The sequence below is a fragment of the Euleptes europaea genome, chromosome 1 (assembly GCF_029931775.1).
Source record: "Euleptes europaea isolate rEulEur1 chromosome 1, rEulEur1.hap1, whole genome shotgun sequence".
NCBI lineage: Eukaryota > Metazoa > Chordata > Lepidosauria > Squamata > Sphaerodactylidae > Euleptes > Euleptes europaea.
The window spans coordinates 122951729-122977402 of NC_079312.1; the positions used below are offsets into that span (position 1 = coordinate 122951729).

The window sequence follows — 25674 nt, forward strand, 5'->3', positions numbered from 1 at the left end:
AACTATCACGTACGTTATGGCAAGAGTAAGTAATTCGCAGTGCAAACTTGTGCAGAGTTGATTTTAATAGAGCTGAGATCGGAGTAATTCTGCATGGGATTGCACTGCCAATTCCATTTCTGTCTTGTTGCGGTGACAATTCAAGATACCAACATCCCATATCGAATCAGAACTGTGAACTTTGAGTCTTTCTCTCACTCACACACATGCACACATCACCCCTGTGCCCTGCATTAAATATGGAGCATATTTCCACCTCGGTCTCTGAAGTATTAATGCATGTATATGGAGAATGGAAAGGGTTTTCCATAGGTCCACAAGGCTGCGGATGTGTAAATTGGTGGCCCCTGCTTTTTATAGGTGGCTCCTTTCTAGCTCTAAGCAAGGAGGGCCAAGAAAACACGTTGTCATACGTGTGTGTGTGTGTGTGTGTAGTTGTTATCAGAGCTTCAAGATGAAGATATGTAAGACACCTCAGTGGGTCTACAGGTAGAGTCATGTTTTGTCTATCTGAGTACCTGGAACCTGGAATGGTGAGCCATTACAGCGACTTCCCTAAATGAAAGGAGTTTAAGTGGTCAGTGCTTAACTTCTAGATTTATATTTGGAAGTTTCTATTTTGGCACAGAAAAAAACAGATCCTTTCGTATCACAGCAAACGGCAGGCACCACAATCCTTGGGGATTTGTGCCGGTGGAATGTTTGACCACCGAGCCTATAAAATTAAACTCAAAGTCTGTACTGAGAACTACATTTTCCCAGGTCAAGCACACACATCTCATACATAACAAAACCTAGCTACAAAACTGTAAAGAAAATAAGATATAAGATTTAACGTAATGACCGACATCCTGCAGTAACTTTTTGCTGATGGATGGGGGGGGGGGGCAATTCTCACTGATTCCTACTGCAGTCCCCCAATTTGTCCCTCGTGCTGTTCCTGAATGTCCTCTGCCCCCAGGGGCAGCATTTTATGGAGGATATAAGGATGTAGCAAGAAGGGGGAAGCAAGGAAGTTCGGTTCCGCTAACAGAAATGCCTTCTGTGAGTGGAGGAGATTTACAGCAGGATCCAAGCCAATATGTCACTCAAATGTATACACAGACACAGAACACCGAATTATAATTACTGTCTTACGTAAGACCACAATTATTGCATTGAACATGTTTTAGGCAGCATACTAATGAACTAAGAAGACAGAATAAAAATAAATAACATGGTCACCATAACCTGAAGTTACCAAAGGCTGTGCTTAAGTGCTTTTGCCTCACCTCAGACACTGTGATGCCTAAAGGTGGCACACAACTGGGAAAAGTTCCTGGAAAAGACCAGTCCTCTTCTCCGCAGCATACTCTCATGATGAAACAGGAAGCCAGCCAGGCATATTGCATGTCTAGCCCCTGCTACTAGGGTTGCCAACCTCTAGGTGGTGGCTGGAGACCTCCCGCTACTACAACTGATCTCCAAGTGATAGAGATCAGTTCCCATGGAAAAAATGGCCACTTTGGCAACTGGACTCTATGGCATTGAAGTCCCTCCTCTCTCCAAATCCCACCCTCCTCAGGCTTCACCCCCCAAATCTCCAAGTATTTCCCAACCCAGAGCTGGCAACCCTACCTGCTACCTTAATCAGCTGAAGTACTCTTGTGCACAGGAACTGAGGGAATCAGAAGTACGAAAACAGTGCACCTGAGGCAGTACATGCCAATTCCTCTGAATCCCTTTCCTAACACCGAGGTAGGCTTCATTCACTATTTAGTTCCTACGCCCATTTTATGCGATTACTATTTTTTGCCAACACACAACGAAAGGCTGAGGACATATAATCTCACGTTTGTGTGTGTAAACCAACTCCACAAGCACAGAGTACAGAATATGTATCTCTGGGTTTGTGCTGCTGAAGAAGCTGCATCTAAGATCTAGAACCGCAGGATTTATCATCCCATTAAAATCCCATTATTATGATACCGGTTCCCGTATCTCTTCATTAGTTGTCTGCTTCTGGGTAAATTTCACTGCCTTTGGTGGAAATTAAGGGTAACAATTTATACCCTCAATTTATTTAAGAAAAGTGAAGCACCAATGTCCTCTAATTAGAGGTCTGGATCCCTGTTAAGTTCAGCTCTGGGCTTTGAGATCCCAATGTTTGAATGATCATACTTTAAGAACGTAATAGGGATTCATAATCCTCAGTAAAATCCTGTCAAGGCGTATCCATATTTTCTTGTTAATATAAAACTATATTAATCACCCAGAACTGCTGACAACAGATGACATGTCCCCAATCCAGTCTTTTGACATGTTGCTTACCCACATCTCTCTTAAAGACCAGAATCTCAATATTCACAAGCATAGTACAACAGGCTATAAATATCAGCTAAAAACAAGACCACAAAAACAGAGAACACTTTCTCCTAAGAAATCAAAGAGACCAAATTAAAGCTGATAAAAGAAAATAATTACTGATCTTTCTAGGTTTTCTAGTTACAACCCAGGAATCCCTCACAATATGGTAAAATGGATTTGGTGTGGTATGGTAGAGAATTATACCACCAGCTAGTTTGTTCTGTCATATTTTGGTGACTTATAAAGTTTGGTAATGATACAAAGTCCTACAACACAGAATCTTTTGAGAACAACGAAATTCAGGGTAGGGGATTTTTGGCACAAAGGACTATGTACCTAAGGATCAGAATCAATGCCCAGGACAAAATGTGCTGACTCTGCTATGCTCCTTACCACTCCAGTGTACCTCTGCTCTACAATGAGGGACTCCCTGTGCCTTACGGAAGATCCCTGGACTTACTTACTTACTTACAATATCAGGCTTGGATTAAATAAAGACATTCCAAATACGCAAGGACTCGAGCAACACTGTGATCCTACATAGTTTCAGTGGGGAAAAAGGCAGTTCCAGCTCTTTTATCTTGTTCACATCGTGCCTCAGATCTCCGGTTGCATAGACGTTGCCAGTGCTGCATGTACCACAGACCTCACGCAAGTCTTGTCGTCTGATTGGTCACCACTTGATATCGAAACTGTTGGCAGCTGGCTTTTCCATGCTGTATTTAGTGTGCAATGTTTCCCTGACCCGGGTGGAGTCCATCCCGTCCAACCACTCCTGGTAAAGCTTCTGCACGTGCCCGTTGGTTTCAGGGAGCTGGACAGGAACCGCAGCGTATACATCCTCCATCTGACAGAGCAGGGCTTTGTCTGGTTTCCCGTCTTCAGTCTGAGCCTGGCCCTTTCCATTTAAGCATCCTAAAAAGGCCCAAGGCAGGAGAGACAATTTGATTTCTCGGGAAGCGAAATAACGGTAGAACACACTCTTTGGAAATACCAAGCTACCAAATGTGAAATCTAATTCAGCACAGCAGTTTCAGATCTTAGAAACTTCTACGCAGTCTTTCTGCCAAACATGGCATTCAAAGTGGCTGCTGTAAAAAGGCAATTAAAAACAAGAACTGTGATGATACAGCTTCAGTAAAGTAAACCAAAGAACAGTAGGTAAAATAACTGGTATCGGATAAAGGAACTAATTCACAGCTGCTCAGGCAGCTCAGGCAGCTGTAAACAATTTTAGAACTCCAATGCAACAACTTCAAAACTACAGAAGTACTAAGTCAATACCATCCTAGCTAAAACAATCAGAACATAATTGACTGTCCTCAAAATGGAAGGTAACATAACAGACTTTGCCTAGAGCCCAGTGTGAGGTTCTCTTTGAAGCAGTTTCAGTCTGCTCTTCTTTTCCTTCCGAGTTTTCATCCTTGTGCCATTCTAAGGTTTTTGGCCTCACTTCCCAGCTAAACCCAGTGCCTTTTACTTGGCAATTCAATACTGGAAAACAAAAGAGCCTGTTCTTTTAAGGGTTTGAGCCTGGCCTGGCCAGGGGAGGACGGGCTAGAAGCACGAAAAATAAATAAATAAATGAGTCCAAAATATTGGGTTCATCTCATATACTGCATAGCAGTATGAAATACTGGGTGTACAAAGAACTGGGACTGATAAAATGAAGACGTATACAGTGATTTTTATTTATTTATAAAAAAGATGCCAGTAACTCATACATAAGTTTGTGCCAATTTCCACCAATTCCCACATCCTTCTGCAGATTACCATTAGGTTGATTCTGAGGGTCTGCTCCCTTTCTCTAGCTGGATGTGGCAGCTTGGTGCACAAAGATCAGAATTTGGGAGGCTCCCCACCCCAAAAAAAGTGCTGGTAGTACTGGTCAGTATCATCACCAAAAAACGCCCTGGAAATATATATTAAAGTGTTTCGCTTTGACAGAATTTCAGAAAGCCGATCACCATCTATCAAAACCCAACAAGGGGGCAAAACCAGAACAGTTAGCTCTATCAGCATCTTTTCCATTGCAAAAGAAAAGGGCGAGGGGAGATACTGTTATGTTTTTACATTACCTCCAGGACAAGCTAACACTTCTACAAAGTGGTAGAAACACTTTCCCTTTTTCAGCTTCAAAACCATGTTTTGGATGTTTCGAAATCCATACGCAGCTGCAAAGCGTAATACCGTCACCCCATCTTTTTCTAGTGTGACCTCTTGGAAATCCTTGTTTCTGAAAAGACACACAGAGAAGATTCTGAATACTTCTATCTGGAGGGCTAGTTTGAGAACTATTAGAAACAGTGTGTTTGGTCCATTCACAGTGACACACTAAGCGGAGTTACACCCTTTTTAAGCCTGCTGATTTCAATGGACTTAGACGGGTGTAACTCTGCTTAGAATAGCACTGCCAGGGTTTCACAGGCAGTGGTATGCGTTTGGATGTAAAAGCTGCACTTCCCATATCAACCTAACGGCCACAAATGATTTTCAACTGTGTGGTGAGAAGGCTACTGTTCTTCCAGAGGACATAGGGAGTGCTTTGGACTAATTTAATATACTCAGCATGGGATGGCCCATTGAAAGCTGATGCCTTTGATGGTTCAGAGCTTCACAGTAGAATACATAGCAGCTCCCCTCCCCACGCACACTAGACAGAAGCGCATAACAGTGCTTCAGGAATGCCACTGGTTCTTAAAGCCTTCTCGGTTTAATCCAAGGTGCTCATTATAATGTATTACTTTAAAAACAGACATTCCACTTTTCTTGCAAAACAGGAAGTTCCAATAATAAACTGTAGAAGTCTTAATAGTTGGCTCTTTTAGGAATGCCAGCCTCCAGGTGGGACCTGGGGATCCCCTGCAATTACAGCTCATCTCCAGACTACAGAGATCAATTTCCCTGGAGGGCATGGTTGCTTTGGAGGATGGGCTCTATGGCATTGTACCCCACTGAGGTACCTGTCTTCCCCAGGCTTAACCCCCCCAATCTCCAGGTGTTTCCCAACCTGGAGTTGGCAACCATACCCCCGCTGGTGGCCAGGGAGGACCTGGAAACCCTTTCATACATTTTCTTTCCCTATAAGAGGGAGCCAGCGTGGTGCAGTGGTTAAGAGTGGTGGTTTGGAGCAGTGGACTCTGGTCTGGAGAACCGGATTTGATTCCCCACTCCTCCACATGAGCGGCGGAGGCTAATCTGGTGAACTGGATTTGTTTTCCCACTCCTACACATGAAGCCAGCTGGGTGACCTTGGGCTAGTCACACTCTCTCAGCCCCACCTACCTCACAGGGTGTCTGTTGTGGGGAGGGGAAAGGAAGGTGATTGTAAGTCAGTTTGATTCTTCCTTAAGTGGTAGAGAAAGTCGGCATATAGAAACCAACTTCCTTTATAAGCCAATTCAATTATATAATCTATATACACAGTGGCATTCTTGATTGCCCCCCCCACACACACACACACAGTGCAATTCTCTTCTGTTCGAAGTATACTATAGGCCAAGCACCTTGTGGAGGACACATAAATCTCCCTAAAGAATTCAGAGAATAAGCAAGATTTTTTTTCAGCTGTGTGCATTCATGTATATTTTTGTATCTCTTCTATTAATTTTATTTCATAGTCAGTTTCCTACCCACCACTGGATCTTCAACAATAGGACATATTATACATTCAAGTGAATTAATTAATAAAGAACATCAGATTAAGGATCTGAAATGCAATGGCAAGCTAATTAGTATGTGGCTATTTAAGGGTCCTTTGCTAGTTGTTGGACAAGAGAGAAGGAAGCTGTTCTCCCTTCCATCTCCAGTTCTGTCCCCACCATACACTTCACATTTAAATTTTTTTAAAAATGCTTATGTGTGCATTGGGCATGCATGCACACACAAAGGGCAGTGTGACTCCTGGAAACAGGTGTATGTTCATGTGGTGCCAGTCTGCATTCAGCAAACTTATAATGACTACTGCACCCAGCCATTATCTCCTAAGTCTTTGCACAAAGATAGTGGTGAGTAATGAACGGTAATGAGAATATAGCTGCCAGGTCTCCCACTACGGCGGAAGGTTTCCCACTGGCAGCCCTCTTTGCTCACCACTGCTCGGAGCGATGGCATGAGACAAACAAACAGCTGTGTCAGCAGTGATTCCTAGAGTTACCCTATGACACTTCTAGGGTTCTCCTGGAAGTGACCCAGTGATGTCATTGACATCACATGGCCCCCATGTCCCGCCAACCCGCAAAAAGGAGCTTGACTTGCTGGCTGAGGCCGAGAGCGGCAAGCAGCACTGCTGCGGTGGTGTCGAGGAATAGTTCTGACTGAGAGATCAGACCACCAAGAGCCCAACTGTGCTCAAGGAGAAGCTAGCACAGATCACCTCCTGCTTGCCTGTCTAGGGAAAATACGAATGGCACCAGCAGCAGCGAAGGGAGCACCATTCAGCCAGCCAAGTAAGCTCCTTGGCTCTCTTTCTTGAGTTATCAGCTCTGCATCTGAGTTTTTCCATAGATTCACTAATTGTATTGTGACTGGTCTCAGCATCAGTGTTCCCAATCTGTAAACTGAATAAAGTTTTTCTAGATGCTGAATTCTTTGACCTTGTCATTTCTATATGTGACCTGACCAGTGGTCCATGGCTTGGCTGACTTTCCTAAGTCAGCTGCTCTGCATGTAGGTTATTTCTCGCTTTTTAAATTATAGCACAGACTGTCTTGGGAACTGTGGGGGCCTGATATCATGCAGGGATAGTGATTAATGAAACAGTTGTGTATCTTAGAAGAACAGAGTGTTTTCTGTGGGTTGTAGGATGAATGTGCCAGGCTCTACCCTTGGGAGCAGGTGCCAGAATTTATTTTGAGAGTTAGTATCCCTGCTGTGAAAGGTTCTTGATTCAGAGTTGTTATCCTAACATAAGATATATTATACGCATAGGCGGGAAACCCCAGGTTGCTTAGCTGTTTGCCTTTGCTCCCTGTCTGAGGTCACGGTGCACTTAGGGTGATAAGGAAATTGCATCACTTACATGGTTGTTTACCCAGACCAAGAACCCACAACTATATAGATCTCAGCTGTTTTACCTGTGTGTCTAAAAATGTCAGGGGTGAACATGATAAGCAAATGTTTTCAATCACATGTATGATTGGGTATATATAGATACCATGATCGGCCATGGTGCCCAGGTGTGTGCACAAGCACTGAAAATCATACATTCATTGCAGAGTCTGTGCAAAGTGACTCCAAGTGCATATTTTCTGAACCTGTGTTTCCGATTAATTTAACTCAAATTTGCCACTTACTTTAATACTTTGTATGTGATTTCCTTCACTTCAGTATCAAACAGCTCCTTGGCAGCATGCTTAAATATGTGCTCTAGGTAACCATCTGACCGCCTTCCATCGTGCCGGATTAACTCTCCTTCTTTTATTCCACCAAACCTTATAAAAGAATGGTGGAAGTCGAAAAGGTAAAAGCACGGTCTGGATCAATCTGTGATTGCTCTACAGAGCTCAATTAGTTCAGGTTTATGCACAGGCAGTCCCCGTCCCCAAGGTATTAATACTATGTTTTCCTTCAACGCAGTACAAGAATAACATTAAAAACCCTCCACTAAGCTTGTATTTGAACAAAAATATATATAGAAGATGGCAGGCATTTAATTTCACTGCTCAACCCCCCACCCCGCCAAACAGCTGGGACTATCCATCCCTGTTTTCCGCCCAGAGGTGTGCACCATCACTTAAGACATATGCTAAAGCAAAGGGGAAGGGGAAAAGAGCAGAAGCTTATTGCTGAATCATTATGGCAGATATGATGCAAATCACAAGTAGATATGCCGCCTGTTTTTTGAGTAACGGAAAGAAGAAAACAATTTTACCATCTGTCTATACTTCATAGGGTTGTTAGATACCAGGTAATGGTAGGTGGGCAGAAGCAGGCCAGCTGAAGGGGGGGGCATGTCCGTGTTTACCCTGGAAGTGATGGGGATGCGCTAGCACAAACCATAGAGTTTTTGGAGGAATGCGCTAGAGTGTTCCCATCACTCCATAGGGTTGCCTGATACCAGGTAACGGTAGGTGAGCAGAAGCAGGCTAGCTGAAGGGGGGGGGGGTTACTTCCAAGTTTACCCTGGAAGTGATGGGGACGCACTAGCACAAACCATACAGTTTTTGGAGGAATGTGCTAGAGCGTTCCCATCACTTCCAGGTTTGCTCCGGAATGGAAGTGACATTATTATGTCTATCACCCACCCCTGCCCGGAAGTGACATTATTATGTCTATCACCCAGGGGACCTGGCAACCCCTAATACTCCAGGATTACAAAATTAAGTATTGTAAAAGGTGAGTGATTATTATGATGAGGATTACTGTTTCTGTTCTTTTTGTGATACTGAGATGTATAACTTATTTTAGCCTGGTCACCCAAAGCACCCCCTAGAAATTACTTACAGGGTGTCGAAGGCCACTTCAGGTACTTCTTTCAAAGAAGTCTTTTTCTGTTCCATTATTTGGAAGATTTCACCTGCAGAAAAACACAATACATTTCACCTTAGTCACTCAGAAACATCATAGGACGAGGGCAGGGGAATTAAAACTTATGAGATAAGGCTGTCAGGTTGTAACTTGGAGAACCTACAGATTATCAATACTGATGCAGCGGGAGAGACTGCCATTGTTAGTCTCCTGCCAAAAAACCTACAGATTTGTTTTTTGGAAGACCTGTTTTTTTTACTCTTTGATGATGGTCCCTTGCTACTCTTTTTCTGTGTTCTTATCATACCCTCTTGTTTGATTTAAATATACTTATAATGGTTTGGGATTATTTTAAAATTTGTAGCCTTTAAAGCTGAAGACAGGCTCCAAACTATACCAGCATCCCTAAATCATGTCTTCTTAGAAATATTTTATCCTCATCTCCAAATATACTCTGTGTGATTTAAGCTTTTTCTCTGTAAGGGAAATATAGGAACTTAAATAAAAAGAAAATGAAACTGAGAAAGCTAGCTAATGAACAAGCACAAAAGTTGCATACCCCCTCCTCAACTGCTAACAAGATTATGTGCGCTAGTCTTGGTCTTTCAGACAACCAGGAAATTTCCTCTCTTGCTGACCAGCCTGGCCTCACTCATGTGGCTAGTCACATTAGCAGTGCTTCTTAGGTGGGCAGTTGAGCAGGACAGGGAAAAAAAGACTAAAACAAGCAGCGCAACAATAGATGACACACTAACCATGCAATCCTGAATGGGGGGAGCGGAGCCACATAGGAGCCGGCGTGACCCCGCCCTGGCTTCCATGCCACTTTGCGCTGTGATAAGTGGCACCTGCACTGGCATGGGGGCACTTACGCCACTTACAACGGCACAGTGGTGCGGGACTTGGGCTCCGGTGCTGCTGCGTTCCTGGAAGTGAGTGTCCGCACCGGCATCAGGGGGCATTCCTGGGGCATTCCCAGGGGTAGAGCTGCCTTTAGGCAGCTTCCAAACCCCTTTGGGGCTAGGAATGCCCCTTTGCGCTGCTGCAGAGCAATGCCAACAAAATAGCTAGCATATCGCTGTGAAACTCAATGGGCGAGTTCCACTGGGTTTGTAAAAAATGTGTTTTAAATTCCTTTTTTTTTGGCCCAGAAGCCTCTCAGGAGGCAGCGCGGCTGCGCCGTTTCCCCCCATGACCTGACTAGCCTCCCCCTTCAGGAACAGGTTGCCCATGAACAATTAAAATAAGAAAGCCTTGGCAATGGCCTCCATCATTTCCCCACCAAGCTAGAAGTACATAACCTGCTTCAGGTTGCTTCCTGCTACACTGAGGGGATGACACATATTTTGGAAGAGTCTTGTGGACATAGGCACCCTTGCATACTGGTAAGAGAAGAAACTGGCTTTCATGCAAACTCGCAGATGAACTAGGATTTGCTGTACTCATGCTCCCAGGCTTATACCAAGACTTGCATATATGGCAAAGGCCCAAAGTGCAGATGACAGGCAGCAGATCTGTGCTGTTTAAACCTGGATCTGCTCCAGGGACATATCAGTTTTGGTATAGGGGTTCCAATTTAAATAGCAAGGGAAAAGTGAGGGGTGCTGATTCCTTCCTTATACCACCACGTCAATGCTTGCAGCCGCCCCGCTCCCCCACAATTCTCTTATCCCAGCCAGACTCACTCCCTGCCTTGGAATCTGGCTGAAGAAAAAACGGATGTATAATAACAGATTTTGGGAGAGATTTAGCATTACTTGTTTTGCTTTTGCTCTTAACGCTGGATCTTCATCCCCACCTCTTCACACAAACAAACACGGTTTCAGTGCTCCTGGGACCTATCCAGATTTTAAATATACTGATCTGCTGCTACTGTGTGCAATCAGACACTCAAACAGACCTGCTGGGAAGTCTGGGTCTGACCAGTAAGCATCACATCAGAGTTTTTCTTTGCATAAGTGCATTCCAAGGAAAATGCCGGCCTACCTGATGTTAAAACACAATCGACATCATGAGAGCTATACAAGGGGGTGTAGAAGTCTTCTCGCAAAGCTTCCAGCTTCTTGTCATAGCAAGGCGCCACAATTATATGGAAAATTTTATCAGGAGACAGATTCTGATGGGTGTAGAGAACAGAATAAATGAAATTGCAGGTAAAGAAGCCTCTGGGATAAAACATGGCTTCAGACTCTTTTTTGAGGAAAAGCATTGACACTCCCTGCATCAGGCAATTCGGATTTTTAGTAGATTAGAATATGGTCCCTCAGTCTTTTGAGACCATTGTTTTCCTGGCCACGCAATTGTTTATGAGAGTATTTCAATCAACACAGCTACCTCCTGCCATGTAGAAAAGCAGTAGATATCTCACAAACCTTTTCTGTCCTTTTCAAAACCATCTTTTCGAAGGCTGTACCATCAGCACTTCAGAACAGATTTCCCTCAAACTGTCAAGGGGAAAAAAATCTGGATAATTTCACTATTCTGCTTTTGATAGCAGAGGTGAAACTGCAAAAGGCTCAGAGCACGGAATTCCTACCTCTGTTCTGTCCCTAAGATGCAGAAGCCTTGTCAATTTTTTGAAAAGTCTTGTTTCCTGAAAGGGCCGGTGACATGGGGGATCCAGCAGGGGGATCCAGCTGGTATAGAATGTGGTGGTCTGGCTTTTGTTTGAGCTCCCTCAAAGGAAAAATATTACACTAGTTTTATGAGAGTTTCACTGGCTTCCGGTTTCTCTCAGAGCTACATTCAAGGCATTGCTTTTGGTCTTTAAAACCCGACACAATCTGAATCAGGAGTATCTGAATGAACATATTTTCACAGTGCCCCCTTCTAGCCCCAAAACTGAGTTCGGAGGCCCTAGTGGTGGTTACCACCAATCAGAAGAAGGTTGGCTATTTACTTGAAACGGTGCCTTCTTAATAATGGTGGTTGTGCTGAGGGCATAGGTAAGCAAAACTTCCTAGATCCCTGCATGGGCCCTTTCAGGAGGCAATTAAAACTTTCCAAAAGGTTTACCAGGCTTTGGAATCTTAGAGCCAGAACAGACACTATGCCGGGAATTCCATGTACGAGCTGTTCGAGGACAGGAGAACCTCCTGGGGCCAGGGGAGTCTTAATCCTGCCATGGTCCCGATCCAAATGAGGATCCTGTGTGTCTGCTATCGAAAGGCAAAAAACCACACGAGAGTGCCGTATGCGGAATATCCAATGTCACGTTTGTTTCCATCCTTAAGCTGCTCGTTTTACATTATTCGCACTGATTTTGCAGTTTATTAATGTTTATTTGAACCACTGTTTTAATTCGCTTTTATGTTTTTTTTATATTTCTTGTTAACCATTTCAAGCATAATCAAATATATAAATTAACAAATTAATAAAACTCATTTTAATCCTGTCCTATGTGGACTCGAAAGACTGTAAGGATAGGCCCACCATCTTTACGGCTGAAATCTAGGATTGCCAGACAGTGCCTAAAAACCAGCAGCGGGGTGGTGGTGGTGGTGGAACAGACAGTGTCACAGGATAATTTTTTTAAAAAAAATACAGTCTTGTCACTTATCTACTTAAGTACATGAGGCTTTCCCTCCCTTAATTTTTCTCCTGCTGCTGCTCGGACCAGGCAACAGGACCTGAGGGCTTGGCAGCCCTACTGCGATTCTATATATACTTACCAGGAAGGAAAGACATTTCATTTAAAGCAATGGAGCTTACTTCTGAGGCCTTTTATGCAGGGACGTTTCCCGTGGTCACCCTCCCCCAATTGCTTTGGGGTTTCCTTTTGATTATCCATGCCTTATCTGCTCGTCAGAGGTCGACTGGCTCTCCTAGGGTGGCCAACTTCCAGGTACTAGCTGGAGATCTTCTGTTATTACTGCCGACCTCCAGCCAACCGAGATCAGTTCACCTGGAGAAAATGGCAGCTTTGGCTGTTGGACACTATGGCACTAAAGTCCTTCCCCTCCCCAAACCCCACCTTCCTCAGGCTCTGCCCCAAAAACCTCCTGCCAATGGCGAAGAGGGACCTGGCAGCCCTAGGCTCTCCCCATGTTTTCCAGATGCTGTTTTAATCAGAATCTAGAAAATGCAGGCAAAACACATGGGGAGAATGAGGTGACCTGACGGGTGGAAAAGGCGTGCATAATCCAAAGGAAGCCCCAAAGCAGTCAGCGGTAAAAGGCCTGAATCAGCATGTTATCTTCAGTCTACCTGTGCTTTAAAAAGCTAAGCTGAATTGGGGCCTATTTCCAATCCATGACACCCCCACCCCTCCAGTTGCCATTTTGGAGATTTGAGGACAGAAGTGCTTGAACAGGTAAAATATCCTTAATCAGGCTGAGATTACTTACCTGCTGTTTGGCAAAATAACCCTTTACAAGGGAGCCCATGATCTGTTGTGGTGATTTTGCAGTGCAAATATATGGAGTCACTAGACTGGAAAGGACTCTTTCTGCGTACTGTATCCAGCCTATAATGAGTCAACAGGAAAGACAGTAAAGTATCCTGACATTGGATTCATAGTAGGTTAAAAAAATGAAGCAAAATGGAGAAACAGGCAAATGAACAAACTACTGAAATCCAACAAATATTTTAAATCATTGCCCATGTCTCCCTCTCTATTATGCTGATCTGTTAATGAGAAAAACAACTCTGGAATGTAATCTTTTATACTTCTCCCCAAAGTCATTAATTCCTTGTTCTGTTTAAGAACCACTTCAAATAAGAAGCACCCTGTTTTTTGCAACAGGGATAGGGGCTAAATGTAGGGAAATATATATATATGCTAATGACTCACATATTTAGGGAAACGTGTGTGTGTGTGTGTGTGTGTGTGTGTGTGTGTGTGTGTAAAGTGCCTTCAAGTTGCAGCCGACTTATGGTGACCCCTTTTTGGGGTTTTCATGGCAAGAGACTAACAAGAGGTGGTTTGCCAGTGCCTTCCTCTACACAGCAGCCCTAGTTTTCCTTGGTGGTCTCCCATCCAAAGACCCTGCTTAGCTTCTGAGATCTGACGAGATCAGGCTAACCTGGGCCATCCAGAGCAGGGCAGGGAAACATATACATATGTTAATAGGGGTTACCGCACTTGTATTCCCAGTGATGTATTAAGAGTTTGAAAATGTTATAAAAAATACTGTTCGCACTTTCTATGTATTCCCACCGATGTATTACGAGTTTGAAAACGTTATAAAAAATACTGTTCGCACTTTGTTTGGCCCCTTGAGCTGTGAAGACGTCTTCCAACCGTTTATAAGCAGTGGTATCCAAAAACCCTTTTAAAGCGATGTATTAAGAATTTGAAAATGTTATAAAAAACATCGCTGGGAATACAAAGTGCGGTAACCCCTAATGACTCGCATAAGAGGGTTTTTTTTCTAGCAGAGACCACTTAAGGAACAGAAAAAAGCATGCCAATGCTAAGGCAAGATTTTACACATGTCTGCTCCATGGACTTTAGTCAGACATCAGCAAATTCCCCAACAGGAACTCAGTTCTCAAGCGTGAAGAGCCCTGATTAGGATTGAGATCATGGCAAATGGGGAAAAGGGGCTCCTGCCTCCCCTCCATGCGTTCTTCCCAACCCAAAATGGTCCTGGAGGTGCTATTTGCCTCATTGGCGGCTGCACATGTAGCCCATCCATACACAAGCAGCCCCCAACTGGGCAAACAGTAGGGTTGCTAACCTCCAGGTGGTGGGTGGAGATCTCCTGCTATTACAACTGATCTCCAGATGACGGACATCAGTTCCCCTGGAGAAAATGGCCGCTTTGGCAATTGGACTGTATGGCATTGAAGTCCCTCCTCTCCCCAAACCCCCTCCCTCCTCAGGCTCCACCTCCAAATCTCCAGGTATTTCCCAACCCGGAGCTGGCAACCCTAGCAAATAGTATCTTTCCCAAGCAGTTTGGATTCAGGAAAATGGTATGAGGCAGAAGGCAGGAGCCCTTCTCACTTCATGCTGTGGTCCCAATCAGAATCAGAGCCCCATGCACTTAAGAAGCGCCTTACCAGTGTGCAACTTGCCGCTGATGTCTAACTAAAAGTCCTCATGCTGGACCTGTGTAAAAGATCATGTGTAGCTAGGCCCTTAGGGGCAGTTGTATTAGCAGCAACCGACATGCTCCAAGCTTTAATTCAAACAAATCAGTCATGATGTCGTACGCGTGACTACATGATGACGCTACACGGTTGGTCAGATTTGGATGCATGATGGTGTTACTGAGGACAAATTAAGCCTATTCAACACTGAGAGGAATGCCTCCTGGATTGGCCCTGCTCTCACTCTGAATAGGTGACCTACTTTCATAAGAACTCTAGAAAAACCCCAAAGGGGCGGACAATAATTTTTGCAAAAAAAAATTAGTAATAAAGTTTTTGGCTCAACTACTTAGGAATAATAAGACTATGCTGCAGAAAATGATTTCACCCTCAGCGACAGCAGAACAAATGTTCGGAATTGCTACTCTCTCCCCACTGGTAAATTCCTGTGCTATTCTTTGTCGGTGCACAGTCCAGGTGTGCAAAAAGCAGCCGATGAGTAGATCTGCTAGTAGAGAAGAGTTCCAGTCAGCCACTCCACTCCCTCGCAAATGGATCCACACGGGGTGGGAGGGCATTTGTGTGCAGGAATAGAGGCAGGAGCAGCAGATCTACTCCCGAGCAGGTAAACAGCATACCATTCCTTCTAGCTAGCTTGCTGATGCGCTTGTATTGCATTCTTTCCAAAAAGATCAGAGTAAAGCAGTTTTGGGAAAGAGCAAATTAAGAATGGGGAAACTTGAGAAACAGGGCTACAGTAGGATGTTGTGAGGAAGCTCCAAATGAAATCACTCCAGTTTGCAAGCCAAAGCTGAGAAAAACCTCCTTGTGGAAGGAACCTTACCCCCACCTCCACTATACCCTCCCACATCCACATGCAAATGACTTTGTCCTTTACCATATCCAGATACAAAGGATTCCATTGGAAAGACACCAAGAAAGAGAGAAGAGCTAACTATGTAAAATAGCTGCTGCTTGCAAAAGCAAAATGTTGTTTTTTAAAGATAATTATTGGCTGCCTGAGGATATGTCAGTGCATTTCTGGCGGCCTCTGGTCTATCAGGTTCTGCCATTTGTAGCCTGAGTCATCCCGGTGCTATGCCCATAAAGCTGGCCTTTTAAACCCCTGCCTGCACACTATCACCAAACAACCATTGGTAGAATGATTTCAAAAGTTGATTGGCCTCCAAGAATCTATTTCTCAAGAAGAAAAACAGACGAATTCAGCCGTCAGCTCCAACCTTGCAGTCCACATTACTCATTGTTTGGTTATGCAAACAGCCTCCTTGCAAACAGCAGCAGGGCACAGGAGGCTTTTATCAGCTCCCCTCCAAACAACCCAGCCCTTTCTGCACAGTCATCTGCAGGGCGGCTGCAGAGTAGCTGAGAAGTGATGTCAATTGCAACAGAGTCAATGGCCCTTCTGCTTTTGTTCATAGGCAGGCTCCCACTCAGCTGAAGTGAGAATGATAAAGGAGGAAAGGGGTGACTCAGCACACAGGTCACACCATCCTTTTCTAGCAGTAGAGCTTATTCACAGAGCTTTCAAGGGTTGAGCTACAAAGTATATAACACAACAAAATAACTACATTCATTGCAAGGGTACACAGTAAAATTGGCCAGTTCGGATTCAATGCAGGCTGATGTGCACACATCCGGAAGCATTGTTCATTTTGCATCAGATTGCGCAAGCAACTGTCCAAGGGGCAAGACCCACAATTTGGGTTAAGAATTCACATCAAGTCACAACAAAATATTAGATAAAAATATTTCATAAGGTTTATTTCTGGATGTGACCACTGAGGAAGGCCTACTCAGGCTGAAACGCATATGGTCAAGCATTGGTTATTTACCAATAGCCAGCGTGGTGTAGTAGTTAAGAGTGGTGGTTTGGAGCAGTGGATTCTGATCTGGAGAGCAGGGTTTGATTCCCCACTCCTCCACATGAGCGGCGGGGGCTAATCTGGTGAACTGGATTTGTTTCCCTACTCCTCCACACAAAGCCAGCTGGGTGACCTTGGGTCAGTCATGCTCTCTCAGTCCCGCCTACCTCAAAGGGTGTCTGTTGTGGGGAGGGGAAGGGAAGGTGATTGTAAGCCGGTTTTATTCTGCCTTAAGTGATAGAGAAAATCGGCATATAAAAACCAACTCTTCTTCTTCTACATTGTTTGTATCAACTGTACACAAGAATTTTATAACTGATTTTTATATGTAGCCTGTATTCCATGCCCTGTGTTTTTAGCAATTTGACTGTGTACACCTTGCCATAAATGTAATTATTATGTTATATTGAATAGTTTGTAGTCAACCTTTGAAGCTCTGTCTACATATTTGGTTGAGTCTCCCCCCCCCCCACTTTTTGTTTTTCTAATGAGCTTATTTACAGGACTGAAAAGTTCAGCTTAAAAAAACTAGTAAGAAACATCCTGTTGTTCTTATTCTCAGAATAAATCTTAACAATAACGACTCCTACGCTCAGAAGGCAGAAGTTATTTTGTTTTGTTTTTTTAATCACTAGTTTTTCTTAAGGGACAAATCTTTGAAATGTTTAGTTAAAGAGCAATCCCCAAAGCGCTGTCTGTGTACATGCCCCACCGACATGAAAGGGATGTAAGTAACAGCAGTGCTTGGACCATTGCCTTTCCATCAGCCCCCAACTTCATCAGTGAACTGCAACAAGGCATAACAAAAATGCATGCACCAATTTACCCACCAAATGTATTTTCCAGTTTGCTGTGAATAAACACAACTGTTGTGTCTTCTTCTTTTGTTTCCCCACCCCCATCTGTTTCTCCTTAATTTAAAAGACAAGACATGCACCTAGGATGTTCTAAACTCAATTTCTTTTTTCTGTGTGGTGTGGCTATGGTATTTATTTCCTGGTGTGGCTGCAAATTTGTCCATATCACGTTTTTTCAAATGCATGCCTTTCTGCCCACTGGGATGGATGGTCACAGACAAAAATAAATGACCGCTGTGTATGAAAACTTCCTCCCATAAGAACTAGATTTCTGGATTTTGTGTAGCTTTAAAAAAATGCTCAGGAATTGTGCAGTTTTGCACATTTGTTAGTTGGGCCTCCATAGAACTAAGTGATCCTATGACAATATCACTAACCCTTCCGACATACATGGTAAGCAGAAAATTACACAATTGGGCTATTTTGCCAACATGCTTTTTAAAGGCTGGGGGAGAAGAGCCTAGGAAGATAACAGAAATTAAAACACAATCATACTCCCTAATGGTCTTACAATAACCCAGACTATAGATGTGATGCTTGGAAAAAGATAAACAGATATAAATGCATAGTAAACGGCGTGTACTAACACCACAAGAGAGAGAACTAAGAGATACCCTAGGTCAGAGTTAGGGGCAGCATGCCTGCACAGGTGCAAAACAGCATCACAGGAATGAGTCTGCTGTCCATCTTCCCAGGGCCAAAGAAGGGAATTCTCTTGGCTGTAGTGGTTTTAAAACACATAAAGAATCTCCAAGATTCTGAAAACTACACACTAAGCTTCAAGGCCTTACTATCTTCAACATGCCTAACGACCCAAACAATGTCCATCTCAATGGTGACCACTGGAAATGTGTGAATGGTGTGGTATGCTGGACTGGGTTTCTCACCTGGGCAAGCAGAAGCAAACATTGGTAAGGCATACTCTTCTTGAGTCTGATGGCGGTACCGTTGTACAAACTCGTTCTGGCTCTCCAGAATACTAAAATCAGCAGCTATCATGGTGTCAAAGACATAATGTACTCCTAGAGGAAAACAATGGCAGGAACAGCACTTTAAAACATAATCAGATTCATTGTGGGGGATGTGTTGTTTTTTAGAACGCTCTGAATGTCCTTCAGCCTTTTCAAACAGCATGCTTGGGGGGGGGGTGGGCTGAGATAGTCATGCTCCTCTGACAGAATTCCTTCCACTAGTGCCGTGTTTCCCCGAAAATAAGACATACCCATAAAATAAGCCATAGCAGGATTTCTAAGCATTTGCGCAATATAAGCCATACCCCAAAAATAAGACATAGTGATAGGCGTGGCTATGCAGCGTACCAAGACTTCCCGCCAGTTCGCTGTTCCCGGAGAGTTTCCTCGGCCTCAGACCACTCGTCCTGTAGCCCCGCCCGTTTCCCCCTGCCATGCCCATTCCCGGAACAGAAGACATCCACAGTAAGACCTATTTTGGGGCTTTTCTCTATAATTTTTCTCCTGTGTGTGTGTGGGGGGGGGGGGGAGCAGAATCTGTATGTGGGGAGGGAGCAGTTTCTGTGGGTGGGGGGGAAGCCAAAGGGGGCTTTTGCCTGTTCTGAGGGGGGGGGTGCCCCCTGAGTCTCTCTCTCTCTGGTTTGAGGGGGGGGCTTCAGTTGTGTGTCCTCAGGTTTTCCCTCATTCATAAGATCGGTTAGGTCTATTTTGATGCTTGCTCAAAACTGGTTTTCAAATTGTGACTTAAAGAATGCATTTGCCTGGTCCTGAGTCCGGTGCAAAAGGGGAAATTCCACCCCATCCTGCTCCTTATGCATAGCTAGATGACTCTGTCCCTTTCCATGGTTTGCAAACTCCCCGGTGTCAGGTGTTGCTTTGCATGGTTGCAAACATTTTGCTTTGCATGGTTGAAAACATGTTGCTTTGAATGGTTTGTATGGTTGCAAACGTGTTGCTTTGCATGGTTTGCATGGCTGCAAATGTGTTGCTTTGCATGTGTTGCTTTGCAAACTTCTTCGCACCTGCCCCGCACTTGCTCCCCACAGCTCAGCTGTTGGGGCTGGGAGCTTTGGGCGTGGGTGGCAAGCTCTGCTAATTGCAAACCCCCATTGTCAGAGATGCACATTAAGGAGGGGGGACCCCTTTCGGGGCCCATATCTCAGCCCCCCCCCGACCCAATCTTTACAAAACTTGGGGGTTCTTGCAAGAAGGGTCCCCTCAAGCTATGCTGAAAGTTTGGAACCTCTACCCCCAAAAATGCCCCCCCGGAGCTGCGGAAAGGCGCGATTGTGTTTTTAGTGGCTTTATTCGGCCGAATTCGGACTTAACTATCTTTGAATAAATGTAGATTGTTGTACCATACTTAATAAAAATAAGACATCCCCTGAAAATAAGCCATAGTGTGTCTTCTTGAGGAAAAATAAATATAAAACAGTGTCTTATTTTCGGGGAAACACGGTAGTACTTTTTGGTGAAATCCAAGTTTTTGTTTGCAAGCACCTCCTTTGCCTGCAGCATGGCTGTCTAGGATTTTGGCCTAAGGTAGAATACCTTTCCCAACTTTTCTCCTTACTCCTGCAAGCCAGACTTAAAAACAAAATCCCTTAGACTCTTAAGGCATATATTCAGATGTACATGCGGAAGGAGGATCAGGATTCTGCTTGTCCCATTCCTTGCTGCACCTGATTTCTAGGCCAATGCATATAGGCTCACAAGGATATGCAAGGATGGTGCATGCAGGGTCTAGGTTACTACAAATACATGAAGATCAAGTGTGGTAAGGAGTGGGGAGCAATGGGGGCAGTTATAATCTATACCCCTCCCCAATTTCTACAGGGATGGACCAGCTGCATGGGTCTCAGATTAAAAATTCTGTGCTGGAAATCTTCATTCTGTAATCCACAGTGGCACTGTAGGATTACAGACTTCTCAATTCCCTGAACACAGTTCCAAGACAGACTTATTAGTTGACTTCAATTATAACCCACTTTTCTCCCATCATGGAACTCAAGATAGCACACATAAAGTTCCTAGAAGATCTCTTTCTCATCCAGGCACTGGCCAGACTGACCTGCTTAGTTTCGACGGGGTTGCTCTATCACATGACTTCCAACTATACCCAGGGATATACTCTGCTTTCAGCATTTTTGCACTATCTTCAGTACTGTGTTATTTCAGAACAGATTATTGACTGTGGGTGCCCTCATAAATGCATCTCCTGCTGAATAATTGCACAATCCTTTCTTATGACTTGGCACATGCTACAGAAATGTGCCAGGAAAGCAAAATGCAAAAAAGAGGGGGAAAATTGCTGTGTTTGTTTTTTCCCTCACCATAATAACCAACCTACCAAGACTTCTGAGGAAACCACAAAGCCTCTTGGCTGCTTCAGTTACAGAGATATTGAATTTAGCAGCAAAATAAGGCAAGGACTGAGGGCATATAGACACTGCCACCACTTTGTGTTTTGAGGTATCACATTTCTGGAAAACAACACACAACAAAACATACAGGTAGATTAACATTTAACAGTTCAAAGTATACCCTTATGGATCATAATGTTTTCTCGTATTTTATTAATTGTTCTGAGTCAGACATTGATCCAGTTTAAGTAAGGCTTCAGGAAGTGGCCATTTGCATCTCCCCTCCCCCCTGCTCACACTGCCACAATATATCCCCACAGGAAATACAACACTGTTCTAAGGAATCTGCCATTCTTTGTCCCTTTCCCCAATATTAAGGGCAGGAAAGAAAAAGAAAGAATACTGAAGCTGGCAGCTGTCACAGTACAGCAGTCGATTTCTCCAGACAAGAGAAATGCAGAGCAGCATTATGGTGGCTACTGGTCATCTTTCTTGGTCTCGTTGCCATAATGTCAGAAGGTGTCCCATGGCAGGCCACAGAGCAGCAGGTAAAGAAATATAGACTTGTGCTGAGACAAAAGAGGAGAGGAAGAAGGCTGTACATCTCCAGTTTTGGAAACAAAGTGAAGAACTACACTCATGGTGGTAAGGTTGCCCACCTCCCTGTGGGGCCTGGAATTCTCTTGGGGCACTTTCACACAGCCCAAATAATGCCCTTTCAATCCACTTTCAGTGCATCTTAATGATCATTTGCAAGTGGATTTTGCCAGTTCACACAGTAAAATCCACCTTCAAAGTGGATTGAAAGGGCATTATTTGGGCTGCGTGAAAGTGCCCTTAGAATTATGACTGATGTCCAGACTAGGAGATGGTCTCCTGGAGAAAAATGCAGCTTCAGAGGGTGGACTGTATGGCATTACATCCCTGCTGAGTGTATTCTCCTCCCCAAATCCCACCCTTACCAGGCTCAGCCCCCAAATCTCCAGGAATTATGGTGGTGATAACTCTCTTTCATTGGCCCCCATTGTGTTTCCTCCCAACTACATCCTACTAGGCGGTGTACAAAAATTAACTCTGGGCAATCGTCCTGCAGCAGCAAGGAATACCAGCAGGAGAACATAACCCACAAGTAGATGAGCAGTCGGTTATGGGCATAAAGGAAGACACAGAACGTGAAACAATAGAAGCTTGTCAAGGATAATTACTAGGGAAAGAGAGTGAATGTTTTGGATATGGGAGTACAAAGTTGTAAGGAATTACTCCAAAAGACAGGAAAAAATAGGAAATGCAATATATTGGTAGTTCTTTTCTTCTTCTTCTTCTTCTTCTAAGAAGGTAGTTATCATAAAGTTCTAATTTGTCTTATTATTTCATTTTTCACCAAAAGCAGAATACTCTTTACACACACATTACCTTGTTAAGGTTTAGTACCCGGAAGAGCTCCTTCTGATTCTGCTGGAAAACTCTGACAGCTTCTTCTGAGGTTATACAATTTTCACAAGCTAGGCAGTCACTGAGGAATATTTTAGCATTAGCCAATTTATGGAATTCACTTTTCTGAAAATGAAGAACACCAACAAAAACTTGACAAAAATTCAACATGCTACTTGGCTCAGTTATTCAAAAAATGCTATGAAGGGATACATGAACATGCTGCAAAAATTCTGCAGCTGGATCACCAGATTGTTAGCAGCTGGGATTGCCAGGAACGAAGAACAAGAGATGAAGGGCTTGGATCTAATGGAGATTTCTGCAGACAGAAAGAATTTCCATCAGCAGAGCAGGACTCCCCCCCTCCCATAACATCCCCCTGAAATTCTGCCTCTTAGAAGGGGCCAAGGAAGAGTTTGGGGTAAGAATCAGAGTTGGAAGGGACCACCAGGGTCATCTAGTCCAACCCCCTGCACAATACAGGAAATTCACAACTACCTCCCCCCCACACCCCCAATGACCCCTACTCCATGCCCAGAAGATGGCCAAAAAAAACTCCTCCAGGATCCCTGGCCAATCTAGCCTGGAGGAAAATTGTTTCCTGACCCCAAAGTGGCGACTGACATTACACTGGGCATGCAAGAAAAGGCCACAAGAGCCAAGCACTGATGCAACCCTTCTTGCCCTCTCTCACATGATCTACCTAAGTTCACAGAATCGGGATTGCTGTCAGATGGCCATCTAACCTCTGCTTAAAAGAGCCAGAGGTCTGAAGCAGGAAGGGAGAATCAATTAAAATCATCCCCTCCTTTCTTTCTGCAGAAATCCTCCATGAAATTCAACCCAATGAAAGAATGAGGTTTTGATCAGGGATTGATTTACAAGTCCTGATCACAGACAGTACTCTACTGAATTTACTTCATTTATACCTTGCCTTTCTCTTCCAATGAGGACCCAAGGTGGCTTACAGCGTTCTCTTCCATTTTATCCTCACAACAAACCCAGTGAGGTAGGTGAGACTGACAGTATGTGCCTTGCCCAAAGTCATCCAGTAAGCTTCCTTGGCAAAGCGGGGATTCAAACCTGGATCTCCCAAATTCTAAACCAACACTTTCACCACTGCACCAGCGACTCTCCTCAAAGGCCACAACAGCGATTTTTCAGCAGAAAGCAGGCCAGTATGCACCCAATCTACTTATCCTACAGTTGTAAGATGTCTAGTTTCTGATCAACAGATTTCTTTACATTTCCCAAATGTAAATTTTGGTGCCATCTTTTAATCCCATTTTTATCACTGTGTCTAGAGAAAGAGTACCATAAAATCACAGTCAAATTATTGACCAATTTGGAGCTCTAAGAAACGCCACGGAGCACTTGCATTTCTGGAGGCAAAATGGTCCAGAATAAGGGATATGCCCTTATTACACAAGACAGGGTCACGAGTAAGTGGCCTGTGGGTTGGATGTGACTCAGGAATCAATTTTATCTGGCCTGCAGTGGCCCAATCAGACTTAACTCAATGTATGGTTAAAAATGTCCCTGAGGTATCACCCAGAATATTGCTTTCAAATTATGTGAGAGTCAAGACATACTTAGCATTTTAATGTTACATTCTGTTCTGATTTATGCACGTAATGTTCTAGCCATACCCATGTGCACGTACTCTGCAAATATGACTCTCAAGTGTGGGAAAAATACCATGCCAAATGTGTATCCAATCACCTCTGTGGAGCAGGACTTTCCTGTTTCCCCCTCCATCCTAGCAAAGCCCACTGAGCCCTTGGGGCAGGGGGCATCGGCAGACTTTCAGGAGCCGCATAATGGGAAGGAGGAGCCAAAACAAGTGCAGCACCACCTTAATGCCTAACAACATTTATTTCAATGAGCTTTCATGAGCCACAGCTCATTTCCTCAGATATGTGGTACATTTAGAAGGAAGTTGCTATAAATTCAGTGGAACTTACTCCCAAGTCAGACAGAATCAAAAAGGGACCTGGCAACCCTATGTGTAAGACTTGGAATGAAAGAAAAAGACAAATGTCATTTTTATACTTGCTAGAAAGATCTGTGTCAATCATGTGAACTTCTTAAATAAAATGTGTAGCATAATTTACTCTTATTCTTAGCAGACAGTACTGAGCCAGATGCCCCAAGGGTCAGAATAGGTATAAAGCAGTTTCTGTGAAGTTCTGTAACAGTGACGCCATAGGGAATGTATGATTTATTTCAGTTGCATAAAGCCTATAGGAGTGTATAATGCTTTTCACAAACCAGCAGTTTATGAGATAACAAAACAGAAAGGTACATTGTTTACTCACTGAGAAGGTCCTTTCCGCTCTGAAGTAGAAGGGCATCTTGAATCTTGGGTGTTTCTCGCTCCATTGCTAGGGGGAGGCAGGACTAACTAAACAACTTCCTGTCTCCCGGGCGAGGAACACCTTCACTTCCAGCTATTCTACAGAAAGCATGAGAGACAGGGAACAGACTCACAACAATGAGTACCTTAAAACATTAACTATAACTTTATAACCATTGAACTATTAATTCTGATAGTGAACTGAGGCCATTTGGCTAGCAGAGGCCATGTATCTGAGTGTAATTCCATCCTTGGAAGATGATGTACCTTCTCTGGGTGGGCAAGATGCCCTTCTACTTCAGAGCGGAAAGGACCTTCTCGGTGAGTAAACAATGTACCTTTCCCACTCTGAAGGAAGGGCATCTTGAATCTTGGGATGTCCAAAAGCAATGACGCAATGGGTGGGAAGATCAGTCCTCATCATCTTCCACCATGTGTTGCAGAATGTGTCTTCTGAAGGCTGCCTCAGCAGATGCCATAGTGTTGATCCGATGTCTGATGAAGGTAGACACGTTGGACCAGGTGGCTGCCCTGCAAATTTCCTCCGTCGAGGCTTGCTTAAAGAGAGCAGCCGAGGTAGCCACGCTCCGCAGAGAATGTGCCGTGATGCCTGACAGGACTTGAAGGCCACTAGCTAAGTATGCTTCCCTTATGCATAGTCTTATGGTGGAGCTTATGGCCTGATGGGACATGCGTGAACTCTTATTAGGGGCAGAAATAGAAATGAACATGAATTCCGTTTTTCTAATGCTAGCCGTCCTTGAAATATATATGCATATGGCTCTTCGTAAGTCCAGGGAATGCCAAGTCCACTCCTTTGGGGAGGAGGGACTGGGGCAAAAGGATGGCAGATGCAGCTCCTGTGCCTGATGAAAGGATGAACCCACCTTGGATCTACACGCAGTACCACTTTCTCCTTGTGGAATACGCATAAGTCTTCGCGGATGGAGAGTGCCCCCAGCT

The 25674-nt window shown here is 44.1% G+C and overlaps 1 protein-coding gene across 2 annotated transcripts in view; it reads right to left on the bottom strand.

Annotated features, from left to right (window-relative positions):
* Positions 1-2940: 2940 nt before the first annotated feature.
* The window catches only part of NARF (nuclear prelamin A recognition factor), a 30852-nt gene continuing 8118 nt past the window's right edge, over positions 2941-25674 (bottom strand). Inside the window, exons 3-11 of one of the 2 annotated variants that reach the window (XM_056858937.1) lie at positions 22356-22481; positions 20912-21044; positions 18478-18612; positions 13161-13279; positions 10801-10930; positions 8791-8863; positions 7641-7778; positions 4425-4582; positions 2941-3261 (exon numbers count right to left, since the gene is read on the bottom strand). In XM_056858937.1, the coding sequence (XP_056714915.1) occupies positions 3020-3261; positions 4425-4582; positions 7641-7778; positions 8791-8863; positions 10801-10930; positions 13161-13279; positions 18478-18612; positions 20912-21044; positions 22356-22481 (1254 nt within the window). In that variant the 3' untranslated portion in view covers positions 2941-3019. Of the gene's footprint in view, positions 3262-4424; positions 4583-7640; positions 7779-8790; positions 8864-10800; positions 10931-13160; positions 13280-18477; positions 18613-20911; positions 21045-22337; positions 22482-25674 lie in introns of both variants that reach the window. The other variant, XM_056858935.1, reaches the window with a different exon arrangement.